Source organism: Myodes glareolus, chromosome 1 (assembly GCF_982192425.1).
Source record: "Myodes glareolus chromosome 1, mMyoGla1.1, whole genome shotgun sequence".
Taxonomy (NCBI): Eukaryota; Metazoa; Chordata; class Mammalia; order Rodentia; family Cricetidae; genus Myodes; species Myodes glareolus.
In genome coordinates, this window is record NC_142026.1 from 124457854 (window position 1) to 124485204 (window position 27351).

Genomic DNA, 27351 nt, shown 5'->3' on the forward strand with positions numbered 1-27351 from the left:
CCCTCCCCCAGCAGTTAACAGCTGTTCACCTAAGTGAATGATTTGGGGGAAACAGCCCTGTCTGCCCTGAAAACACTGGAGAGGGTCATTCTTACCCCACCTCGCTGAACGAACGACTCTCTCAAGATCATGGCATGACAAAAATCAAGATTTGAAGTTTCTTTTCAAGGCCCATAGTTTGGCGCTTTTGTGTATTGGTTTGTTTAAACAGATTCCCCCCACCGTCTAGAAATAGTTATACGGCTTAAAATGATAGCACGCCGGAGTCAAGGGTCCTTTGCTTAAGAGAGTTCTCAAGAGAGTGCGGCCAGAATTAGAACTTAGCTTAATTTATGTAAAGGTGAGAAATTCGAATATTCAAAAAATTCACTGTTGTAATGTCCAAATTTTTCATATGAGTACTGATATGTTTGACGTGCTTGAAGTAAACTTGAGCATACTCACTAGAATTGTGAGCACACTCACTAGAATTGTGAGCACACTCACTAGAATTGTGAGCACACTCACTAGAATTGTGAGCACACTCACTAGAATTGTGAGCACACTCACTAGAAATGTGAGCATACTCACTAGAATTGAGAGCCAACTCACAATACTAAAGTTTAGATAACTTGAAAAAGGGCATATAGTTCTGACATTATACAAGCAATAAACATTTATAATTATGCACAATTTTCTTTATGATTCCCATCATTAAGAATGACACCACAATGAATAGACAGTTGATTGGAAAAGATAGGAATTTGTGAAATATGTAATGTATGAGTTAAGATCAACTTAAGATAATGACTTTGAGAATCTGATTACTGAACATACTAAGAAATGAGAGTAGGAAGGACTATAAACACTTTACAAAGGGAGCTATCCTTCCAACTTCTATTGGAAGTTGTATTCTATTACTTTGTTTTGTTTTGCTTTGTTTGAGTCAGGGTCTCATGTAGTTCAGACTGGTCATGAACTAAGGATTACTCTTACCATCTGACCCATCTGGTCTCTGCCTCGCAGGTGTTTGGAATCACAGGTACGTGCCACTACACCTGGATGGGGAGTTTGGGTTTTAAAAAGATAAATTGTGCTGCAAAATTAGTCTCATGATAGAAATAATATTTGTACATATGCTTATGCAAATCCCAGCACTTAGGGAATATTTATTTATATGACTGAAAGACAGCAGACTGACCATCTGCCAGCCAAAAGCCTAAGGACCAAACTGCTCCCAAATCTGAAGGGTTTTGAGCAGTAGCAGAAGTGAAAAGTTCCATGTTATAAAATTGTTTCATGTGAGGAGTGTGCAAGACTATTGGATAGAGTTCCCACTAGGTGATGTGTGTGAGGTGTGTGTGCAAAGCAAATAAACTTCCCGTGAAGTTCAAACTCAGGTCTCAGTCCCTTCATCAAAGTAGCTCATTCTGGATATGCAAATGTTTCAAATTCCCCACCCCAGCAATCTGAAACCGGGCCAAGGCAAAACTGGACAAGGTGACTCAATTTTGAGACACCAGTTTTTCCTGCCTAAGGAGCAGTTCTGAGGAGAGAAGCTTATGCAAATTCATATGCCTAGTGAAACAACTTGGACCATAGTTATCAAAAATGCTTATCAGAGGAGTATTATGATACTTTATGAGGTCGTTATTTTTATTAGTCATTAAAGTTATATTCGGAGTATGGCTGACAATAACAATGGCTTCACTGCTCACACTGAATGCTCATGTATGCTGGTTGCAAAAATAAGAGTGATGCTATCATGTATCTCTTCTTCTTCTTCTTCTTCTTCTTCTTCTTCTTCTTCTTCTTCTTCTTCTCCTTCTCCTTCTCCTTCTCCTTCTCCTCCTTCTCCTTCTTCTTCTTCTCAGATTTAGTGCTGTGCCTTTGTTATTTTCACAGAAAAGATTCTGATGCTGATACTCTAACATCTTTTAGAGTTGACTGTGGTGGTCAAGGTATATTTGTTGGTGACTTGGGATGCATATAGTATATCCTATTAAATTATTTTAATTCTATTTTTGTATAACATTGCTGGTTTTAGAAATATAAAATTCTTAATGAATAGGATATAGCCCTCATAATTTTGTGGAGTATTCTGTCTGTCTGTCTGTCTGTCTTTCTTCCTTCCTTTCTTTTTTTTTCTCCAAAATTGACTTCTCAAATCTTTCAGTATGAAATGTCCCTTCTCATTGTTATAGACAGCAAATACTTTCAAGGTTAATTCTTTAAGTCGGCATAACTGAAATTCTTTTGGCAACAAAATAATTCTGAATACTAGTAGAAAATTTATGGATTTCAATTAGAGTTTGTAGTGTATCATAATTCCAGTTTTATATTCCATGCAGTTCAGTGTTTTGGATTTTTAATGGGGCCAGCGCAGTAATAATAAAAATGATTCAAAATGCACCCAGTAATTACAGAGATTTGCTGTTGCCTCTGCATTAAAAATGATGATGATTTATGCGCAGGGAAACTGTGGTCTATGGCTCTATGTAGGGTAAGTCTTGCTATTAAGCTGCTTATTAGTTATGGTCAGTGATTTGAGGCTTAAGAGCTACATTAGAGGCTGTAAAATTATTTATTTCTTAATAGATAATAGTAAATTTGAAACAGACGTTAGGTTAATTATAATCTTGTACATTAAAGAATGGATATTAGCCCTTTGTCTCTACTTAGGTCTTTTGAAATTCATTTCAAGTGAATGGGACAAGTTGGAGATGGGACCTGATCTAGTCGTTTCTGCCCCCTGCTTTGCAGGCACTGAACGTACCTTGTTTTAACCTTTGTCCATGGGTTTTCATCAGCTAAGCAAGTGCTGCTCTTCATTGTGATTTGTCAGACTTCCAGGTTCACATTTTTTAAAAGAGACCGAGAAGCCAGAGAGGTTGGATCCTCTGATTAGGGTGGGATCACTGAGAGGTGGTGGTGGAAACATACTTATGAATAAATACATTTCTTTGGTTTTGCTGGAGAAAGCTTTTCATTATTCCTATGTTTAGTAAACATGTATAGATTGGCATGTACATAGGTGTGTTCACATATACATATGAAAATTAGGATTTATGCTTCTTATCGTTTGATATAAGAAATAATTCACTTTAGATATAAGGATAGAGAAGAAGAGGAATTCCTGGGACTCACTGTGTAGACTAGGCTGGTCCCAAACTCACAAAGATCTACCTGCCTCTACCTCCTACTTTTTCTGGGATTAAAGGTGTGCATCACCATGCTTGGCCTAGAACATACATTTCTTGTAGCATGAACTAAGTTTGACACATGAGTTCCTGTGTGATGCTTCGGTATTATACTAAAGGAAGAAAAGGCTCTGAGGAAGACAGGCTCATCAAGCTGTGGATGATACAGTTGAGAAGACTTCTGAGCATTCAGGAGAAGTCAGGCCATCCTTTAGTGAGAGAATGTCTGGGCTCTCTCCAACCTCTAACTCAAAACCATAACATATTAAATATTCATTTAGGACTGGACAGAGTCCTGGGTGGTGTCTCTGAAAGCTTTCTTCCATTTCATGACTCAGGGATCCATGGCCCTCTTATGACTTATCTCAACACTGTTTTCTAGAGTGAGGCAGGATGTGACTGGCTATTTCTGACTCCATCCCACGAACCAAACCTCCATTCATGGGCCTCCATCTACTGGTCAGTGAGGCAAGGAACCAGACTAAAGCCTTTCTTTGTATTAGAGAAAGGAGAAATGAAACAGCATTGGATGGACATGATTCTTCATGCCCTACATTATGTAAATGCTTCTGAAATATCAGCATATGATCTCATGAATTCACAATGAAGAAACTATCATGGATATGTGACATCTTTATTTCATGATCTCCCGGCTACTCCGGACCCACATGCTAATTAATGAAAAGAAAATCCGTTGCTTTGCCCAGATTCCTATCACCGTGGCTCAGTGTGTGCTCGTTTATCCTGGTCTTTTTGACTCTTCCTTCCTTCACAGCCATTGGTTCCATCCCCTAAGCGTACCTTGCTCAGTGGGCTGATGATGTTTCCAATTAGTCTGCCCCACGTTGGGCCCAGCCTCTCCATCACTGACCTCCTTACTCTGTCCCACGTGAATTCCTTCCTTTCAGGAGAATTAATGGTGCACATTCGAAAGATGGGAAAGAGCCATTATTTAGCCGTTTAACAGAACACTGAAGTTGATAAATCCAGTTACATGTGGTATTAGTTTTCTATTACTGCATAATTAATTACCATAAACTTAGTGGCTAAAAATAATGCCCATTTATCATCTCACAGTTTTGTAGGTTAAAATTCTGGGCTTGATCGCGTTCCCTGCTCAAAGCCAGATTCAAGGTCTGAGCTGGATCGGACTCTGGTGGAAGTGTCGAGGAGGGCTGTGCTTGTGAACTCATTTAGGTTTTCAGATGAATTCAGCTCCTTGTTGCTGTAGAGGTGAGGTCTCCACAGTATGCTGGCTGGTAGCCACAGCGCACTTTCTGAATCGAGCAGCTGTCTCCTCTCCTTTGCACGTGGCTTCCACTGGGTTTCAAGTAGCAATGGTACATTGTCTTTTCCAAGTTCACATCTCTTGAATTTCTTATTCTCCAGAGAGAGAGAATCAAGGTGCTTTAAAGGGTTTAACAGGATTAGCTGATTAGTGATTTTCCTGCTGTTGTATACTGTAACCACCTCCTGGGCATGTACCTCAATACATATTCACAAGGTCCTCTTCCACTGACTTAGGAAAGACAATTCTCCAAGAGAGAGAATCACAAGGTCAGTCAGATAACTCTGCCACGGGTGTCTCCAAGACAAGGTAGGAAGGGCATATTGTTCAGTGGAACACTGCGCTTCTGCCCAAGTGCAGACTGAGAAAGAGATTCTTCAATGAAAATTAGTTGTGAGGGTGTCTGAAGTTAATCAGGAGAAAGAATGAACTGTTTTTGCTCCACAGAAAATGCCAAAACCCAGCTCAACCCAAGCCAAACCAAGCAAAAAAACTACAAAACCAAGAAAACAAACACACCAACAACAAAACTCAAAACAAGAAACAGATAATGGCCATATAAAATAATTTTCTTAGCTTTAAAATTGCAAATGATACTGACAAAATTTTATTTAATGAGTGCATATATATATATATATATATATATACACACATATATATATATTAGTTGAAAGATTGCTTTGGTGAGGAATGGGGAGAGAAGAGAATGCAGAGGGTGACGTCACAGTAGAGAGGTGACACCCTCAGGATGGAGGATGATGGTGCTAGCTATTATTAAAAGCCATACTTTGATTGTAGACATGTGGTTTAATGGTTTTCTTCTATGCTGCTTCCTCGTAGAGATCATCACTTGTGAGCTGACACATCATCTCCCCCATCGCATCGCTTCCTAGCTCTTTTCACAGAACATGACAGAGTTTGAAGTTATCTCGGTTACTGACACGTTTAATTGCTTGTTGTCTACATTTAAACTCGAATATAAAATGATAAGCATTATGTCTGCTACCACCCTTACCCTGGCAGGGAATACAGAGATCCAATTCCTGTCAGAGTTCTGTTCTTAACTTGCTTAAATGTCGCTTCGTCGGTGATTTCTAAGAACTGAGACACCAGAGCAGCTATAACAGGGATAAATGCACATATCGAATCTAAGTGAGATCAGGGAGCCTTCAAAGGTATGCCCATGCCTTATTTTCTCCTTGGAAACAAACTCTCCTGGAACTGAGCATTAGGTTCTAGAAATTGTTTAAGTTCTCATTTAAAAACATTTTTTGAGCCATGTGGTATCGTGAACAAGCTTGCACAGGGAGCCCAGAGTGAATTGGTTTCCTCCTCTCTCTCTCTCTCTCTCTCTCTCTCTCTCTCTCTCTCTCTCTCTCTCTCTCCCTCTCTCCCTCCCTGTGTTTACATGTGAGCACACGTTTGTCCACACATGTCCAGAGGCCTGTTTCAGGCATCTTCCTCTATTTTTTTCTCCACTAGTGTCTCTCATTGAACCTGGTGTTTGGTACTTCAGTTTGATGGGCTTCCAGTGAGCCCCCCAAGATCTGCCTGTCTGTATCTTCCAGGTGTACAGCCAAACTCCACAAGTCTAGCTTTTTGGGCGGATGCTGAGGACTGAAACACAGAACTTCATGCTGCTTCATCAAGTTGTTCACCCACAGAGCTACCTCTCCAGACTATGTTAGGGGCTTATCCTGATTAGCATCTTTACAACCCCGTGAAAAAAATCGTAATTTAAATCTCATCCCTTAGTCTTAGGACAGACAGTGCTTCTGAGAGAGAGAGAGATGGTTTGGTCAACTCTGTGCCTCAGCAAAGAAAATGGCATGGAACTATAGCTGACCCCAAGTAGACTTGCAAGAAATAATATGAGTGAGAAATAAGCCTTTGTTGCAGACTATTGAAATGCTGGGTCATTTGTTACTGCAGCATAATTGGACCGTCCTGACTGATACAGATGGCCTGGCTCTTGTGTACATCACTTCAGAAGACCTTGGCCTTAAGTCTTATTCTAGCCTCTGCTGAGCAAGCGATTCCACGCAGACTTCAGCTGACATCACCTAGGTCCGAGCTGACAGCTCATTGGTTTAGGCCCGTGCTTCCTTGGTGCTTTAGCTCCAGCATCTTTGCACACTCTGTCAGGCGCTCCCTACTGGAGCTGACTAAGCACTCACATGGATAAACAGGAAGTGCAAGGGACTTTGACAAGTGGGTAATGGGAGCTGCTGGAGAAATGTTTCCCTCCTTGCTCTCTTCATGCAAGATTCTGAAGCAGCATGTAATCGAGCACAGTGGATAATTCCATTGTACATCCTGTACTGGCTTCTTCTCCATTGCTTCATTCTTTTCTCCCTCCTTCTATGCTCAGGAATTACATTCCTAAACAAACTCCTGCCTGGGAGCCTTGGTCTCAGCCTTTGCTTCCTGAAGAAATAAGATTCAGCTAGTCTTCAGCTGAACCAGTCTAAGCATTACCTTCCACCACGGCGAATAATTTACATCATTCTGCTGTGTAAGTGACTATACTGTATATTTGCAGTAACTTCAAAATATGATGATTTTGTTAGTTACATTAGAAGTTATTTTTATTAGCTGTGTTGGTCCCAACATCAGTCATTCCCCAGCCCCAGGCACATAGCTAATCTACCTTCATGAGGATATTAGTTCTTAGTCATGACATAGCACATCAGTCTTAGTTGGATGGGATCCATGTTTGCTGGTTTGAGTTGCTGGCTTTCTACGATGCAGCAAGACCTTGAACAGATTGTGTAGCCTAGAATAAACAAACTTTAGCTTTTCATTTTTTACTCCGTAATTCCTGGACCATGACCAGTTTATGCAGTGTTGGGTACTGAAGCCCGCATTTAATGCATTTTAGACAAGAATTGTACCAAATGAGCTGCATCTGCAGCCCAGATCTACTGATTATGAGACTGGGATTTTGAACAGGACATTAATAGAAAAGCTGAAGTATTAAGCACAGTGGGGGTTTGGGCAGCACTATTACCTTAAAATACTTGGTTCTTCTTCAGCTCTGAGTTGTCAGTCCGCCATCAGTGCCTGGTGGTGATGTAGGATTCCCTTCTGTATGCTGTGAATACCACTGGTTAATAAAGGACTGCTTTGGACCTATAGCAGGGCAGAACTTAGGTGGGGGCGGAGAACTAAACTGAATGCTGGGAGAAGGAAGGCAGAGTAGAGAGAAGCCATGTAGACCTGCTGAAGATGGATGCCAGAACTTTCGCCAGTAAGCCACAGCCTTGTGGCGATAAGCAGAATAACAGACATGGGTTCAATTCATATGCAAGAGTTAGCCAATGAGAAGCTAGAGCTAATGGACCAAGCAGTGATTTAATTAACACAGTATTTGTGTGATTATTTCAGTTCTGCACAGTTGAGATGAACAAGCAGCCTCCTCACAACATTGTAGGCCAATTTTATTTTGGGGGACCATAGAAATTGCTGTTTTGTTTGGGAATTGAGTTGGCTATATTCCAATAGTTCCTAGGCTCTGGTACTCCACGGCTTCCTCTTCAGTCTGTCATGGCAAATCTCAAAAGCACAACACAGTAGGACAGAGGGTATCTCCATATCACCCAGCCAACCTCTTTATGTCATATAGCAAAACCAGGTCCATAGGCATTAAAGATATTGGTACATTTTGTGGTGTAGGGGGGAGGCATGAATAGGGAATGGTTGGAAAGATGCCGTTTCCTTTCTGACATAATTAAATTCTTGATTGTGATGCTCTTAAATGAACCATGAAATCCTAAGCACTTGCTGTGCAAGTGTGATTTCTAACTGCGACTTTTTTCCTGCCCCCCCCCAAATCTAAATGTGAAGGTATCAGATGCATAACTAATCTTAGCCGAGTCTATATTAAGAAACCTGCAAGGTGTCTTTATTTAACTTGCATATTCCGTGAATGTAATGTAGTGTTAAGTAGCATGATTTCGCACATTGCTCTGAAAATTAAAGCAGCTTCTTTAATGGGAAAGGTTACTTTATATTTAGTTTCCACAGAAGTGAGAAATATAGAAGTAAAATATGAATACATGTGATCACAGCAGTTGTGTGTGTGCATGCGTGCACACGTGCACGCTTGCACACGCACAGAAGCTCAAGCATGCATTTCAGGTGGATCAAAGCCAGTGCTTGGGATTGTGTCCTGTGTCACACAGAAAAGGGGGTTTCTAAAATCCTTTAATCTTACCATAAGTTTTCTGAAAATTCTTCACCCCAGTGGGCTGTGTTTTTGCTTAGGGATGCTTCCATGGTTCTGCAATTAGTTACAGGAAAGACAAGGACTTACTATTTCACCCTGGAATCTCAGTTTCTGAAGAAACTATCAAGGATTATCTGCGGGTCTGTCTAAAGTCTTTGCTGCAGTGGGGGCAGATTACTGAAGCAGTGAACAATGGCATCTCAAGACCCAACTGTGGAAGAATGAGTGAGCGCAAACTGGCAGCTCTTGAGTTAAGAGAAAAAACATTAGCCTCTTCAAATGTTACTCCAGACTCTTCCTGTCTGTTACGCACCACCCAGTGCAAGCATAGAGAGATCACTCATGTTACATTTGAAGTTAAAACTCTGGGACTTGACTTTTGCTCGTTTAGCCTGTGTGTCAACTAAAAAAAATCCGAAGATTCCATTGCACTGAATCTAAAGGCAGCAGGGCCTTGAATTAATGCAAGAGACCTTAAATCTCTTCGGCACCAACTTGCTCCATAAATGGCTTGCTTTTTGTAAATATGTTTGAAGTTCTTAAATTCCCGGTCACCTTTAAAACAATATTTTTCTTAATAAAAAGACAGTAGGAAATAAATAAACATGCCCTATTGTAATGTGTGGATGTGCGCATGTGCACACACACATGTACCTGGAGGGAAAGCCTACGGTTTTTGAAACAATTAAAGAGGTCTTTATGCTTCAACAAGCTGAGGACTACGTCTGTGGCAGTTATGTTCTACAGGGCATGCTTCACAATGCTAAATGAAATTTTGAAAGTTAATGGCTAAACAGTGCTTAAAGCACACACATTACTCATGATCTATTTTAACAATATTGTGGGTGACTAACTCAATAATGCTGCCGAACACCCATTATGGTTTTGTTCAGAAGCTATGCCTGAGAATCTATGCCTCCTTAGGGGTGAGTTTACACTCCTCAGTGACTGAACAAAAATGTATAATTTTGTGTCTCTGTACAGGGAGGATGCTTACACGATGTCAGGTATTGCTTCAAACAATACTTACCACAGCTCTCAGTGATGTGGGACATGGTGGTGTACATATTTTGACAGAGGGTTCGCCGAAACAGTGGTGAGGTTGAATGGACACACAGTCATCTAGGAAGTGACAAGCTTGGGGTTGAATCCAGCCTTGTACTATGCCCACCAGTGGTTTTCACAGCTGTCCTTGAAGGAAAGAATAAGAAGGTTCCAGAGCTACCTAGAGGCTGACTGACCATTTAAGGTCCCTCTGTCCCCTCTTCTAGCCACCCTGCTTCTAGGTCACATCCATATCTTTCTACACATATTCCCACAGCGGGCGGAGATGTGAGCTCTTCTCTCTTCTATCTGTTTGACGCTCTGCTTGCTCTTCTCCCGGGTACCAGCGCTGCCTAACAGCTAGTGTGCCTGGGTGAGAACTCCAGGGTATGACGGAAGGCAGCTTGCTTTCCATGCCTGGCTGCTGCAGGTAGCCCCTTCACACCTCCTCCAAGTTCAGACAGGTGAGGTCAGCCTCTTGAGGGTTGGCCTTTGGACTTTGTATGTGCTGCTCTTTCAAAGGCCTGAGATGCTAGTCCCGGAGAGCATGCTGGTGTCTGAAGAGTCTCTTTTTCCCCTGCCAAAAGCAGAGACAAAGAGAGTCATGGAAACACTACAACTCCCCTGAGCCCTTCCTTCAGGCTGCCACTAAACATGCAAATATGCCCTGGATGGAATTGCTAAAGAGGATTACTGCACTTGGTCTTGCTTGCCTGCCCATTTCAATTTGGCAGGTGAGGTCAAGGCCCAGCAGAGGCCACACTTCAGTGTTTGCGGGCTGAGTGTGGATGCTGGGAGAACACGGTAATTTCGATAAAGCAGAAATGCCCGAGTCACTTCAAAAGCTCTTGCTATTTTCAAGGCTGGCAAACTAAGCCCCCAAGAGAAGCATGCAGTTGCAAGCAGACCAGCTATCTTTGCATATCTTCTCACCAGTCAGGAAAGGGCATCTCCTCTGTAAGACAGGAAGGTCCCAGGTCTGGGGGACTAAGCCAGATGGGAGGCCAGGAGGATAAGTGCAGAGAGATTGTCCGGGAGGTGTTGTCCTGTGAAAGGGCAAAGTATAATATATTCCAGACGGAGGGCTTGGGCTGAGACTCGCTGTGATCTTTCTGGTCTGGGGTGTCTAGAAATGAAATAGCTCAAAGTGTGGTCTGAAGACCCCTCCCCCCAGGTGTCCTCCAGGGGAATTTGAGATATAATGTCACAGAGATGCCGTGTCATTATCTGCTTTTTCATTGTGTTGATAACGTGCGTCTTCAGAAAAGCAATGGTGGACACAAATGCTGTCACTTTAATACTGTCTCTGGATTTTACCCCACTACCACACTGTCACAAACCCAAAGGAACCATTCTCCATCATAACAGCCTCAATGACACTATAGGATTATTAACAAAATAAAGAGTTCATTTCATCTCAGCCTTTGATTGTTTTTCACCCCCCCACCCCCGTTCTGAATTCTGTGTGACAAAATGGAAGTACCACTGGGAGTGCGAAGGACCCTGTTTTCATGCCGGACATCGGTATTGTCTGTTGCTCTGTTACCTGAACATGCTTCTCTCTCAGCAGTGTTTTTCCCCAAGAGAGAACTGTTGTGGGCAAGTCACGAGTATTCAGACTGGGATACTTGGAAGATTTACTGAAAAGAGATGAAGTGAATCCAGTATTTTCCTTCTCTTTTAAAAAAAAAAAATCTGTGCGGCGCACGTGCACGCACATATGTATGTGTGTTTCTCTCTGTGTGTGTGTGTGTGTGTGTGTGTGTGTGTGTAAGCATGTGTGTGCAGTTGTTCAGAGGGTCCTGAAGAGGGTGTCAGATTCCCTGGAGCAGGAGTTACAGGCAGTTGTGAGCTGCCATGTGGATATAGGGAATTGAATGTAGACCTTCTATAAGATAGCTAGATCTTAACTGCTGAGTCATCTCTAGCCCTTGAACATGGTATTTTAAGAAAGACAACAGATAATATTTATTGTTAATGATGAAGTATGCATATTTAAGGGGAAAACAGAAATCTAGAAAACTCTTGAAAGTTCCTAGTGTTTCCTTTTCTTTAATGAGATATATTAGTGAATGTATGTGTTCATAAATATATATTATGTAACATATACATAAATATAGTATAGTCCTTAATGTATTTTTATAAATTATGTTTTCCATAATCCAAGCAATCTATGTCATATATAGACTAGGAAGAGACCAAGCTTTTCCATGTATATAATTAGTGATATAAATAAAATCAAAATAGGTATTTTGCACAATAGCTAAATACTTTGCATAACATTGCAGGTTCTGTGTGAATAAAATTCCCCTTCACTAAAAATCACATTGCATATGCTTTTTAACAAAGCAGGTAAAACTACCCCTAAGAGCATTTGACAAATCCTAGTGCTGCTGAAAGTGCTCGGTGTTTGTTACCTAAGGGTGTGGTGACAGTTATCAACAGCTATGTGGCTTAAATCAACAGAGAGCTTTCCCATCCTGCTTCTGGAGGCTTGAAGGAAAGCACCGTGGGGTTAGGAAGACTGGATTCCTCTAAAGACTCTGGAAGGAGCCTCCTTCCTTGACCTTCTGGACCCTCTGGTGGCTCTAGGCTCTCTAGACATCTTGTGGTTCACTCCTGTTTCCATGTTTCCCTTCAAATGATTGCTTCATCTCTTCATGTGAGGCCACTAGGCATGGGGTTTAGGGACCACCTGAAATCCCCCGTGGTTTTAACTCAGATCTGTGACAAATGCCAATGGAAAAACCCTGTTTCCCCGCGAGGTTCCCTTCTTAGGATTCTTGGACTACTTCTCAGCTACTGCAGATTGCAAATCCAACTTGACTGTCCTGAGCAGATGTAATTTGATAAGGTGGAACTTGCCAAAGGCCAGGACTGTTCTGCCCTAGATTATCAGCTTTTCCAGAGTAGCTCATCTGTGTCTCGAAGCCTCCGCTTCTCCATTTATTTATTAATTGGGTTCTGGCTCACTAACAAGTTGGTGTGGGGTAGGGAGAGATTATATGCAGGTATGCATTTGCAACATGGTGCCTGCCAAGGAAAGAGTTCTCTCGGTAAATAGTAATAGTGTATGTCCTATCATGGGTTAGTAGATAGTGAGCATTATCGTATGCACTAGACACCTTCTGAAATGCCAAGTTTATTAGTAAGCAGTGGAAACAGACACTGAGGTTGAGGGTGACTTCAAGGTTTGTTAATTAATAGTAATGCACGATGCTGCGACAAGTAACACAAGGAGACAGGGACGGGGACAGCGGAGTAACAGGACCCTGAGTGAGTGGCCTGGGGCACTGAGTGGACATCAGTGTCACCAAGAGCTTTAAATTGAAGGAGTATGTTTCAAAGAACTACCCTAGAGGACCAAGCACTCAGAAGTACACTCCCTGGGATTTCCAATCTTCTGTGTTGTATTCATGGGCCTATACTTCGTTCCCATTTGGGTGCCAATTGGAGACCTTGAAGCACAGGGCAGAGAGAAACTCTCATAAGCCCCTCACACTGTCGCTCTGTGCCATCCCATCTGACCCGCTTTCTCGCAGCAGAGCTCCCTATCGGAAGTGGGCTAGGTGGACTTCAGTCTAGAACCTTCTCCTTAGAGTTCTCACCTTCTCGCCCATCCTGCAGCCAGTCTTGGCCCATCCCTGCTGAAGAAGGAACCAGTACCTTCTTAAGCAGCTGCCCTTCTCTAACCTCAGTTGTGCTTCTATCTGAGACTCTCTGATCTTTTGTCTCTGTGTTTTCCTCTATGACTCCCCCTCCCGATTATCACTCTTGACCTCAGCCATCCTTATGGCTCTTCCCTGCCTGTGGCAACTCCACCGAAACCCTACACTCAGGTCTGGAACCGTGGCCAGGCTCCTTGTCTGTTCCAAACTCCCCACCACTTCATGTCTTCAGCCATGTTATTATAATTCTGGATAGAGAGATGAGCTAACTTTGGGTTCCTGTCCTGACTGGCTGTTAATTATTACAAAACAACAGACAACATGATGCAGAATCCTCCGCAGTTAAATTCCTGAGTCTTTGTTACTGATGGAAGAGATAGATGAGGTTCTGACTCCAGGCCTCGAGGAGCTCCTGCAGTATTGGCTGTCCCTGGCTAACCACAGTCCTGCAGGCTATTCTGTGTGTAGGAAGTCATTTCACTCCAAGCACTCGGGGCTGAGGGCTGCAAAGCAGCGTCTTAAACTTTTGAAAAACTTGGGAATTTACATAACTATTCAGTTGGAAAAATTATACCATCAGTTAATGCCCCGAGGATAGCATAGACAAAGATGCTTTTGCTTTTTAACCTCCAAGTGTGTTTGTGAGAGTTTTATGAATAATAAGTGGGTAGGAAAATTCCCAGGCAGCCTCTCTAGTATAGTGTGCATTTGCTGAAAAGTTGTAGATAAGTCAGAGACTGAAGATTAAAAATGTTTGTGTCCAGAGGAGTCATGGAGAGGCAGTTCCTCATAATCTGTTTAATTTGTTCCAGAAAGAATGCATTAAGTCACCCCCTAACATACAAGGATCGAGACAGATTATATAATCAGGAACTGTTCATTATTTGACTGAAGACATTTAGGTATTTGTTTCTAAAGGAAAAAAAAAACAACAACGATGCTTCTATAGAATCTAAGGGAATCTACTCAGTAAGGCTTCCTTAGGATCGAAGACAGCTGAAGGTGTTTTATGCGGTAGCTGTCTGTTCAGTGTCATATCACACCTTCTTTCTTCTTGGGGCCCGAAGTCAGCCTGAGCATCCCCAAGCAAAATGCTGAAGGGAAGAACTAAATGGCCATGAAGATCCACATAAGCTTAGTGGATCCGTGAAGCTTTTTCCCTATGCAAGTGAAGGAAAATGGGATCCCAGCTGGGTTTCTAGATTAAAATCCTGCAGCAGGAGCTTATTTCAAGGAGGCATATGCAAGAATGACACTATAGATGGTTCTAGAGATCGTAACAGTGAACAAACACACAGACACAGCATTCCTGGGGGGGAAAGATGGAGGTCTGAGACAGAGGTTTGTGCTCACAGAGCTTTCCAATAGAATCAGGCTGTGTTGTCTCTTCTCTAAGAGCAGCCCTGCCTTTCTCCACTCAATAATAATGGCCGGTATGTCATGGCCGAATCGTAAAAACCCGAATAGCCAAAAAGCTTTAGTGTGTTATGAAGTTAAAATCAAAACAAAAACTATCACGAAGCATCTAGATTTTCAACTTTGGTCTTTATCTTTTACCATCTAGGAGACACTGTCATCATCCTTAAATGAAGATTGGTTTTTTTTTTTTCCTGTGAGACAGCTCCCCCAATGCAGGATAAGATAATTAATTATTCAAGAAGACCACCTTTTGTTGAGTAACCAAACATGGATCACGTGTGGCTATTGGACTGGAATCTGTGGCTGTTCTTTAGAGTAATATCAAAGTTGAGACTAACTTCTCAGGATGGCTTAGCTTGCACCACAGAGCTCTGATTGTCTGTAATCGGGGGAAGAGCCACAAGCTCCAAAGAGTAACAGACTTGAAGTTGGATAAAAATCAGAATAATCAAACTGGGAAGAATAAGAAATCTTGATTGTTAAGCACAGAATAATGGTTTCTTTGTGGGTTGAACTGTGTTTCCCTTCATGGCCCTGAACCCTCCGTGCGCATACACCATTTCTCTGAGTATGGTTATAGAGTTGGTAGAGATGCTGAGACAGTAACTGCCAGATCCTTGAAGAAGGTGCCTCGACTCAAACCTAGAACAGACACGACAGAGAAAAAACCAGCAGAGACCAAGAACTAGGCCTACAGGACTCTCATGTGACAACTGAGGGTGCCCTTCAAGTTGGGGAGGAGAGTAACAGAACGTAACCCTTCAGCAGTGCTGACCTAGTGATTTAGAGATGATAATTTAGCAGGCTGTGAACAAGCTGCTGGCCACCTTTTAAAGTTATTATGATTATTTTTAAATTTATCTTATTCTTTTAAGGTAGGGTCTCACTTTGCAGCCCTGGCTTGTCTATGTAGACCAGGCCAGTCTCTTATTTTACCGAGTTTGTCTCAAAGTACTAGGACTACGGACATGTACTACCATACCCAGCAAGATATTCCTCCCCACCCCTGCCCTCTCTCTCTCTCTCTCTCTCTCTCTCTCTCTCTCACACACACACACACACACACACACACACTCTCTCTCTCTCTCTCCCTCTCTCTCTCTCTCTCTCTCTCTTTCTGTCTGTCTCTCGCTAAGGTCTCACGTAGCCAGGCTGATATCAAACTCGCCATGGAGTTCTGATTGTCCTGTGTCCTTTTTGAGTGCTGGGAATACAGGTGTCTGTCACCACACTTAGCTTAATGCAATGCTGAGGATAAAACCATTCTTTTAATCTTTTAACACATCTGGTCTTTAAAAATAAGAAAATTGCAGCTGTTTTAGGACCTGAAGCCAATGTAGTATTCATTCTTCCTAAGGGTGGGTTTGAAGAAGCTTGAGAGCACAGCAGATGCAATGTTGCTTTCATGACTCTTCTTTGTACTCCCCCCCTGCCAGTCCTTCTCATAGTGCTGAGAACTGAAGTCCATACCTCACACATGTTAGGTGAGCACTCTACCATGGAGACACACCTTCATCTCGCTTTCATGATGGTTAAGCCAACCTTGCTCACTAATCAAGGAAAAGGGCACAAATAACTATGACTTAACATTATTATATTGATATATATCAATCAAATATATTGATAGTTTCCTTGGTGGAATGAAGAGAGACCCATTTTTCATTGTAGGAGAATGCCAGGTAGTTTATGGGGGAAACGAGCAACGGGAAAATAAAAAGCAAGGTGTAGGAACTGTGCTACTGAATGCTTGCTTGACCCTAAGAGGTCTTTGTTATTTGCTTAGCTAGCTGGGATTCTGAGTCTACTCATTTTTCTTTTATTTGAGTAGGACCTGTGAGGACTGGGCTGCACAATGTAACAATGTATATCAGCCATCACAGCCCTGAGAGCATTCGTAACAAGGGAAATATTAACATTTCCCAAGTTGTGATGCAACATGGGCTCAGCTAATTGCTGCTCTCTGTGGCTGCCCTCCCAACTTGAAGCTGTCCATAACCCAACTATGAAAATCCTGCTTGTCGGCCTCTCGCTCTCTTCCCTCGGGAAGGAAAAATAGCAAATTGCAAGACTCAGCTTGTTAACTGAATTTGCTTTGCTTTTGCGGAACCAAAGGCAAGTGAGATTTCGGAGGCTATTGGTTTGTGGTTAGATTTGTGAAATGACTTCATGCTCCCTCCCAGTTGCCAAGGAAGTTTAACGTAAAGACGGTCAATACTTAAAGGATGGCAACCCGTCCAAAGGCATTTACTCTCTGCCAAATGTCCCTGGAACATGTGAGGCCATGAAGGCTGTTTAGGTGACTTCAGTCAGAGTTCTGCCTCCTCTATGGGCAGGTGTATAAGGGATGTGATCCTTCTCAGCCGGGGACTGTCTTCCTCCTAGTGACTGCTAACTTCCTAACTTGAGGCTCTTTCTGATGCTCGTTCTTGTTCTGGATACCAATAGCTAGTTACCTTGTGCCACACGGTAAATAGAATTGTTGTTGCTAATATCCTGTCATCTATTTCTCTACTACAACTTTACACAATGAGGAAAACTTGCACCTTTGTGTTACAATGATCTCTCCTCTCTAGGACTTCACCTTACTCCCCTGCTGCCCTGCAGACCGTCTCAACAACTTTGCTTGTCAAGATAGATTAAAGATTATGCTACCCCAGGTTGTAACAGGATGTGATTTTAATAGACGAATTAAATTAGGCTAGATTTTTAAAAGGTGACTTTTGAATATATTAATTATTAGTAAAATTTTCCTAGAGTTAGAGCCATATACCAACCCATAGGACAATAAATAGTTTTCTCTCTTGAAAGAACAATGAAGTTTGGTCAGTAATACTTCCTACCAGCTTAAATTACCTGATGGTGTCTCCCAGACTAACAGACTAACAGACAATGTGGCAGTCAGCAAGTGGCCATTGCAAGAGCAAGGGTGAGAATTCCATGTTCTGAGAAAAATTTTAGAGAGGTGTGTAGAATCGTCCTCTAAAGGGGTCCTCTGCAATATGATTTACATTTGGGGGGCGTTGCTAAGTTTCAAAGGCTAAACTTTTGTATAAGGGTGGAATGAGAGATAGATTAAGAAAACAAACTTATACAACCTTTCCCAAAAGAACCCTTTTTTGATAAACAAAACAAAACAAAACAAACCCCCAAAACCCAAAACCAAACAGTTGGATCCAAGAAATCCAAAACCAGGGAACAGTCTTAGGTTTCTTTGTCCCTTCACCTCTCCTTTTCTCCTCTCTTTGTCCTTCCTGGTCTCATCAGGGGACTCTCAGCACACGGCAGAGTGTAATGGATGGGCCGAAACTATCATCTGCGGCTGCCTTGCTGTTTCAGAGGAGTCAGGGTGACAGTAAAGGGGTTAACACGTCAACACCTGGCAGAACTTGGAGATGATTAATGTATTGTAGACCTGGGGCCCTGGACGCCGATGACCACATAGCAAATGCATTCTGCCGGGCTACTGCTCTGACAGAAATCCTTATTCATCCACCTCCAGCTCATGCTTCTGAAATGCCTTGCAGAGAAAGTCATTGTTTATGCATACAAATGATAATGATTAAAGATGATTGTGAATCGTCTTTATTTTGGAAGCTGCATTCTGAATTAGCACTGGCGTCTACTGTTACAAGTCGAATACAAAAGTTCCCTTTGCACGTGAGCTAGGCAGTCATTATCCTTCGGAGCATCTGCGGGGTGTTAACTAAGGCTCTGTTATTAAGAGTTGCTAACACATGTATTCAACAATGTGATTGAGAAATCCAAATTATTGCAAGGTAGATTTGAGGTTTTCATTTTCCCTTTTTCACAAGGTATATTTAAGAGAAAAAAAGGTAGACCATTTAAAAATAAACCAAAGGCTTCAGAAGAATATAGTGCATTCTCCATTTATTATCATAAAAGAGAAAATGGTGTGGAAGAAGCAGAAGCACTGAATGCTGTTTTTCAAATGTCTACAGGGTAACCAGAAAGGGACAAGCCTGGATTGAAGACAGGAACAGGCATCCGTGATGGACTAGGGGAAGGATGGGTAAAACAGAACCTCAGTAACCCAGATATGTTCAAATCCACAGGTCCCCATGGCCGGCATCCTAGCGTACTTAATGAATTGGCCGAAGTCATCACAGAACCGCTAGCTATCATTTTTGAGAGCCCGTGGAGGACTGATGAGGCGCTGGAGACTGGAAAAGGGCATATTTAGAATCTCCTTTCACAAAGGGAACTGGATGGTGACTCTGGAAACACTCACTCATCAGCTTAAATTTTTGCTTGGAAAGTTCTGGAATAACCAACGTAGTAAGCTGAATAACTTACGTGTAGCTAGTAGTAAGGCAGCGATGTGCTGCCCAAGAAAATCCATTGAACTTGGTTTAAAAGGACACTCCATGCGGGACGAAGTTCAATACATCTCTTGGAATTTCTCTCCTTTGCTCTTTGGAGTTTTCATTGTAATAGATGGGGTTGATTAAGACTTGTGGGTAATTACTAATTTTAAGTATACCATACCAAAAAGGTTTCTTACAATAGCCAATTAATTATATCACTTTCAAGTTAGCATCTATCTTAAGAACAGTAACTTTCATTTTATATTTTAACATACAAGTTATTCTACTTTGGCTAGAGCTCTGTTTTTATTAAGTTATGATATGTCGTATAATCCTACATAAACTAGTTTGGTGAAGGAACTCTTACTTTAGGTGCTTCATATAGTGCATTCACATATAAATAGAAGCACAATACTGACAGTTTAAGGAAGAAATTCTTTTCTAACTTTTTAAATTTAATCTGGTGGTGGTATGCTGTTCCATTAGGACTGTCATGTCCTGACATGATATTGAACACATGAGTTGTTTCATTCTTCCTTGCCCGCAGCCCCCCCCCCCCTTCCCAAGTTGCCTTGTATCATCTCCCCCTCTTCAGTAGGCTCCTAAATCTAGTTTGGGGGTGGGGACATGACCTGTGGCAGTAGGCAAGAGGAGCCTTGTCCATGGACCGGTACTTGAGGAAGACAGAGGGAAATGGGTGGGAGTAAAGAAATTAACATGAATCTGGAGTTTTGGGGTTTGTTTTGTTTTTTCATATCTCACCATTATTCCCTTCGGATGTTGTTAGTTTGATTTTCTGCTAAGAAAATGCAACAGTGAAGATGTGGGCTGATCTTAGATGAGAGAAGTCTATGGGAGATTAAACAATGCCAGCAAGCTGCTGGGGCTGGCAAGTTTAGAGAGCCCCTCAGCTGTCCTGTATTGCGGAATTGTCCCTTCACCACTCAGAAGTACATCAAAGATGCAAGCTTATGTCACTAAAATTATGGACAAGAACAGGAAACCTTTAAAGGCAAGAGATTGGCATTCACCTTGTCTCTAGGAACAGGTAGGCAATTAAGAAGGGATAAGATTTCCAAAAGCATTCATGGCACAGTACTGTTTTTAAAATCTAAAATTTAAACACTTGAGCTGCCTTCAGAGATGAATTTAGCCCTCTGAAAAGCCTTTCTCAAGACTAAATACAGGTGTAAGGAAATTAACTCCCAAGAGCATGTTGTAAGTGGCTCCTTCTATAATATAATCAACTACTTTGTCACCTTTTCAAATAAGCTGGTCTTTAAGCTACCTGTGAGACTGTTTTTTTGAAGAGGTGTGGGTGTCTGCATAGAGCACTGATATGATTTATTGTGATAATGAATTGCTTCCTGGTTGAGACCTCATTTCCAGGTGCCACATCTGTGACAGATTTATTTCACAGATGTCCATTTGCATGCATTTGTTGAACTGCGGCTAGTAAGGACCCAATTTCTGAAAAAAAATCTATTATTTACCCTAGAGGCAATAAGAATAAAATCAACTGCAACCGAAAAGGGTTCTTACATCCTTTCAAGTTTTATTTTCCATTTGAATGATGTCCGACTTCAATTATTGGGCTGAATTTAAATCTTGTCTCGATGCCACAATTGGAATTCGAAATTAACAATAACCTACCTAAATTATGAGTCACAATTTAAGATGGTAGAATAGCCAGTGGGTCTGAAAGGTTTATTGGGTAAAGAGAGGAGAATAAAACTCTATGGATAGAATCAGTGAGAAGAAGCTTGCTGGCTTTTCCTGTGCATTAAATCAAAATGAGGTAAGACAGCATAGCACAGGAACTCTGCCCTTGAATTGTTCTATAGGGACTTATCTTTAGAAAGAGTCAATTTATCAGCATGTCTTTTCCTTTTATCTAAACACTGGTGATTTCATTAATATCTGAATGTGAAAGATGAAAATATGATAACAGCAAGACTCACGTCTTGATATGTCGATTCATAGCCCCTCCCCCCAATTAAGTTGTAAGCGACAGGGTCTTATTTTATAATATTGAGAGGCTTAGAGAATCACAGAAAAATTTCTTCATCTTAAAAACATTTGAGTGTATGAAGAAATCTAACTCATGCAAAATATTGTTTCGTCAAATAGGGCGGCACACATCTGTAATCCCAGCCAAATTCCAAGTTTGAGGCCAGCCTGGGCTATGTAATGAGAATTCTGTCTCAATAAACAAATCAGAACAAAACAGAATAAAATAGATGGGACTATGGAGAAAGCTCAGCTAATCAAGTTTGTGCCATGAAAGCATGAGGACCAATGTTTGAGCCCTAGAAGCTACCACGTGAAAAAGTCAGGTGTAGCCATGTGCACTGGGAAGGACAAGACAACAGACCCCTGAGGCTTGCTGGCTGGTCATTCTAGCCTACTTAGTGAGCCAGTCACAGGCCAATGAGGGCCCTGTGCCAAAACAATCAAAATAGAAAAATCAAAACAAGATGTGCCTGTAGAGGAACACCTGAAGCTGACCCTGGCCTACACATGACTATGTATGTGTACACTCACGCGTGAACACACACACACACACACACACACACACACACACACACACACACGAAAACACAATTAGGGAGAGAGGAAGAGAAGGAGGGAGGGAGGAAAGAGAGATATTTCTGGACATAAAGAAAATAACAATTTAAGAAAAAAATAAAGCCTAAAATCTCAGAAGCAAATTTATAGCCATATAAGATTGTAGTTTCTCAGTCCAGAAGATCAAGTATTTTTTTTAGACCAGAAAAGTTTGCATCATGGTTGATAATTTTGAACTACGGGAGGACAGTGAGCATGAGGGTTTCCTTTGAAATTACTCAAATCACAGTTCAAATTCTAGAATTATCCCAGTAGTGCTTTCTTGAGCCAACGCTCCAAGGTGCACAAACTCTACTGTAGCTTGAGGAACCATTGCAAATAACACTGAAACTTAAAGCTTCTTTTCTTTCATCCATAAAATGGCAAAAACAAATATCCCCTCCACTTAAGGGGCTTAGGAGTTCTGCACCTTATATCTATTCTCAGTCCTTGGCTCAGACATGGCATCAGCAAGCACTGACTGTCTCTCTCCCTACCCCTTCCTGAAAAGCAGTTATTTTCTTTATCTCCTTTTATGTGGAAGAGATTACTTAAGACCAACTAGAGAATCAAGTATATATTGACATGTTATGCTGTTGTTCATTAAAAAAGGCCTTTTGCTTTTTGGGGGGGGCTACCCCATGTTATCATACTAGGAATTCAATGAATGATTAGTAGCGGAATGAAGAGAGTTTGATTTAACAATTGCCTAGGGAGATGGCTTAACCAGTGAGATGCTGCCCTTTGAAGCACACAGAGCTGAGTTAGGTCCCAGAATCCTCATTTAGAAAGGACAAGTCTTTGTAATTCATTGCTGGAGAGGTGGAGACCATTGGACCCTTGGAGCTAGCCTGGCCTACTTGATGAGCTCCAGGTCAGTGAGGGACCCTTGTCTTTCTCTCACATGCCCATAACGTAGATAGCATCTGAGCTACAATATCTGAGGTTTTCTTTTGACCTGCACACACACCTCCTGCACTAACACACACACACACACACACACACACACACACACACACACATACACACACACTAGAAAGGGTTCAAATTCATAAAGGCCAGCACTTTTCTCTTCTGGAGAAACTGACTTATGGACACGCATGTAGCTATTTTGTCAGCATTCCTGTTTCTATAACAGCACCAGGTCTATAAATTCAGGGTGTGAATGTGGCATATGTGCAGACTCTTGGTTTCATGGCTGTCTTGCACAGTGAGTGCGAGTGCTTCCCCTCAGTGCTGCATCTGCAGTGGGTCTGGCCAAAGGATTACGCAGATAATGAGGAGCCAGCCAGCTCTTTTGTAAGCTGTGAAGAGGAGCCAGTCATACCAGTGAGCAGAAACAGCATTGACACCAGCCTGTCTGAGTATTTTATCATTTAGAGCCCAAGTGTTATAAACAGTTCCCTTGAGTAGAGGGGTTGAAAAAGAACAGAAAAAAGAAGCTAAAGAAGTTAAAATCTGGGGGAAATGCTCCACTCATATCCAATATGAGTAATATCTAAGTTGTTATAAAAATAGCTTGTCCAGGCAGAAGAACTACTTACTTTCAAGGGTGTAAGGGAATAAGAATAGAACATTGGAGCCAGGGAGATAAAAATGAAGACCCAATCTCCCATCGCCAGTCTTAGTCCCAACCAAGTAGCAAAAATTGGAAAATTTTTGCATGAGATAAGCTGGTAAGTAGAATAAACCCAAGGGGTGTGTACATAGATGCTTTACTAAGTAACACCAGGTTGCTCAGAGCAAAGTTAGGCTTTGGTTTCTAGAACTTTCTGATTTTACTTTTATAATGAGTCTTACCTTAGCTTTGGTTTCTAGAACTTTCTGATTTTACTTTTATAATGAGTCTTACCTTAACTTTGGTTTCTAGAACTTTCTGATTTTACTTTTATAATGAGTCTTACCTTAGCTTTGGTTTCTAGAACTTTCTGATTGTACTTTTATAATGAGTCTTAACCTTAATTATATATTCCTACATCAGATAGTCGACAATGCTGCAGCTTTGTGTTAATTTCTAATGAGATAAAAAACCAGTGGCTTCCTTTCATAAACACTAATCACAGTTGGATATTCTATTAAATGCGAAGGGAGAAAAAAGACAGAGAACTTAGAAAAATGATTTCATTTACCTTTCTCTTTCTACTCGTCAAAATATGTATTTTCTTTTTTAAATTGTCTATGTTCTGGAAATGAACTTTCACATTTTATTGCTGTTGTTAAAGATACCTTTTAGGAAAATAAGTAATAAGTGGTTAAATTGTACAATAAGAGCTATATGCCATGTTTCCCTCTTTCTTTCCTTTATTTTTATTTTATTAACAGTTTTCCTCAAATTTCTTCCTCTGGGCAAAAATCCAATTAGTGAAGTTTTGAACATTTAAACTGGACAGTTTTTATAGAAATATGCTGTATAATGCCTTTAATTAGATGAACTTTTTCTTATTTCAAAAATGAAATACTGTATTGATTCTCAGAAACAAGGTGGCTTGTTGAAGGAGACAGATATTAGACAGTCTGCCAGCCATTGCAGTTGCTGCCCTGTTGGCTGAGCCTGTGATGAGATACAAGTTGGGTTATTAAAGTCATTCACTGAAAAGTTGTCCCCATGTAGAGGTTTGTGTACGGGGCTGGCAAGTCAACATGGGCCTTTCCTGCTGCTCAAGCACAGATTTTCTGATTGAGAGTTACCATTTGGATTTGTAAACATAATGATGAAATAATGTTTTCCCTCTTTCAGTTTTTTTTTTAATGGAGGGAGGGACAGTATGTGGCAAGTCTGTGGCAAGTATAATTGGGATATCCTTGTAAACCATGTCATGTATGCAGCACTGTGATTTGCAAACACATGTCTCCCTTCAATAAATGTCACGGCTTTCGCAGTGGTTCTACCTTGGCCTCTTTTGTAATCTTTTGCATTCTGATGTAGGCAACAGTTTGAGCATTCTTTAAATTGCTAACCTATGAATGTTTATGATGCAATACTACATTGGTGAGGATGGAAAATCGGAGTTCCAACTGCAAAGAAAGTCTCCTACACTACATGTAAAACTACACGGGAGCCTGTTATGTGTGCTTGAATGGATTTGTGTAAAGGTTATATGTGAACCAAGCCACCTTCCCTTCTGTGATTTTGAGCATTTCCAGTGGCTGACCCAGCGGGAATGGTGGGCTGTGCTGCTTGGTTGGAAGGCTTCCTGCAGCAGTTTCTGTGCATGGACATCCGCTGGGGCTCCCACAGCACTGCATCCACTTGAGGACAGTGGTAATTCAACAGCAGATAAGCCATGCCTTAGAGATTATTAGACCCTGAGTCCTGAATTCAGACCCAAACATGATTGATTTGGAGTGTGGCATAATCATTTTATTTGCTTATCATAGTCCTAAAACATTAATTTGAAGTTTGGCAGAAACCCAGACAACAGTGACAGTGCTTTGGGCTATATGTGTTGATAATTTTTAGTTAATCTTTTTGTTTACATTGACTATGAGATGAAAGTAAATTTAAAGTGAAGATATAGTTGGTTTTTCCCAAGACCCCTAATCTTGTTTTTTTTTCCCCATGTATGTTCCAGCACATATACATAGTGATATGACATTTAAAAACAAAAGGCACATCTTTCTAGAGTGCCCTGAATTTGAACTTCGACCGTCTATTCTTGATTTAGCCTTGGCTCTTGTCCATGTAGTCCCAGGGCCCTCCAGGGACCAGGACCAGGCTATGAAATCCAATATTTCACCTCCACATCTACCTTGAGCTCATAAGCATTTTTAAAAAGTTCATGGTCTTGACAGACAGCATTGAAACACTCTCTCTCTTTTTTTAATTAGAGAGATACGCACAGGCAGCAAAGCTCACCAGTATGAGGTTTTTAAGAGAATAGATGGTTTATGTCCTTAGTAAAAATCAGTTCACATCAGGCAACTTCTAAAAAGTCTTTCATCTGAATCTGGATAACAAGTGACCCTAGGTTCATCCCAGGCCATCTGGAGCCCCGCTGATAATTTTTGATAATTTAAAAGAGAAATCATAAACAATTTTAAATGAAGAAGTCACTCCTTGCTCCCTCCTAGACTCACCCCTGAGGACCGAACAGATTCATGTCACTATGGATGCTTTTTTGGCCAGCATCTTCTACTTTGAAACACATTCTTGTACCAAAACCAGGATGGCTGTGGAATCTCATCTGCTTCTTGGTTGAGTAATGAGCACTGATTGCAAACTCTGTGTATTCAGTGTGCAGCGTTTCACATTCCTATCCGCTCAACCAATTTCACTCCAACTTCTTTCTGGAAGTTCTTCAATCGACCCAGCAGCATTCGCAAAAATAGCCTTTTGGAATGAAGAGCAAACATTTAATTTTGTCCTAAATCAGAAAGTCAGAATCCAGTCTTGGCTTTCCTAGTGAGTAGTGCTGTCTACGTTGCTTCCTCTTCCACCTTCCAACTCCCATCTGTGAAAGCATTCAGGGAACAGAACAGCCCAATGTACTCTGAGGAAGAGAGGAGGAGACAGTATGTGAGTTACAGCATGTCTATGGGAAGAAATCTCCAAGTGACATCACCTGAAGTCGTTGATGACCTCTGCTGGACCAGGAGCATGTTTGTTCAGCCCTCACTAAGCTCCCTCCAACTTGGTACTTCCTCTGTTCCTGGCATATTGTTTGACACTGTAGAGGCACTTGGTAATGTTCCTGAATGAATGAACTTCTCTCATGCTGAAGGGAACTACCCTCCAAGGTCTGTAAGTTGGTTCCACTAGGGCATTTTCTGTTTTCAAGGAACTTTCAGAACACTGTGGCTTCAGAGTTTGTAGGACAGCATGCCCTTCACCTTCAGACACAGACAACCATACTTTCCGTTGTTAGACATTTGCCTTGCATGGTTTCATTGCTATACAAATCTTCTAGATTTTCTGTTTGCTTTTGTATAAAATCAAATAAAATTTTATGTACTTCATGTATTAAGTAATTGATGAAATCAATAAAAGGACACACTTTTGGAATCGAGATTTTCTTTTCATTGTATTTTTTTCTTTTGAATTGTTAGAGGAATGTCTTCTATTCCTGCAAGTAAAACTAATGAGTAGCTACCTAGTTCTGCAATGAAAGCTGGTCATACTATGGTCAATGAACCTGCCTGTAGCATGTTAGTTATGGTTTCTGCCAGACAAAATATAGACATTTTGAGGGATAAACCTCCTCTTAGCATTATGGACACACTCTGTTTTGTATATAACTAACGTGAAATTTGTGCTCTATGACTTTGTCCCTTTAAGAAATTATTTTTTTCTCCAGTCGGTGGTGGTGCACACCTTTAACTTTGGAGGCAGAGGCAGGTGGAGCTCTGAGTTTGAGGCCAGTTTAGTGTAGAGTGAGTTTCAAGACAGGCTCCAAAGCCACACAGTGAAACCCTGTATCAAAAAACCAAAATTTCTCTAAGGTTACTTCTGCTTTCTACAAACAGAAAGGTAGATATTAAGGAAGAGTTCAGGGTTCTTCCAACCTGGGTTTGAGCCCCTCAGAGCTGCTGATAATTATGATTGCTTTACCCTGAAGGGATCAAGGCACTCTGCAGTACTTATATGTCTGCATTC

The 27351-nt window shown here is 41.3% G+C and overlaps 1 protein-coding gene across 1 annotated transcript in view; it reads left to right on the forward strand.

Annotated features, from left to right (window-relative positions):
* The window catches only part of Samd5 (sterile alpha motif domain containing 5), a 55835-nt gene extending 31189 nt beyond the window's left edge, over positions 1 to 24646 (forward strand). The window contains exon 2 of the mRNA XM_048425371.3: positions 18900 to 24646. Within this exon, the coding sequence (XP_048281328.1) occupies positions 18900 to 18962 (63 nt within the window). The 3' untranslated portion in view covers positions 18963 to 24646. The remainder of the gene's footprint in view (positions 1 to 18899) is intronic.
* Positions 24647 to 27351: the final 2705 nt, after the last annotated feature.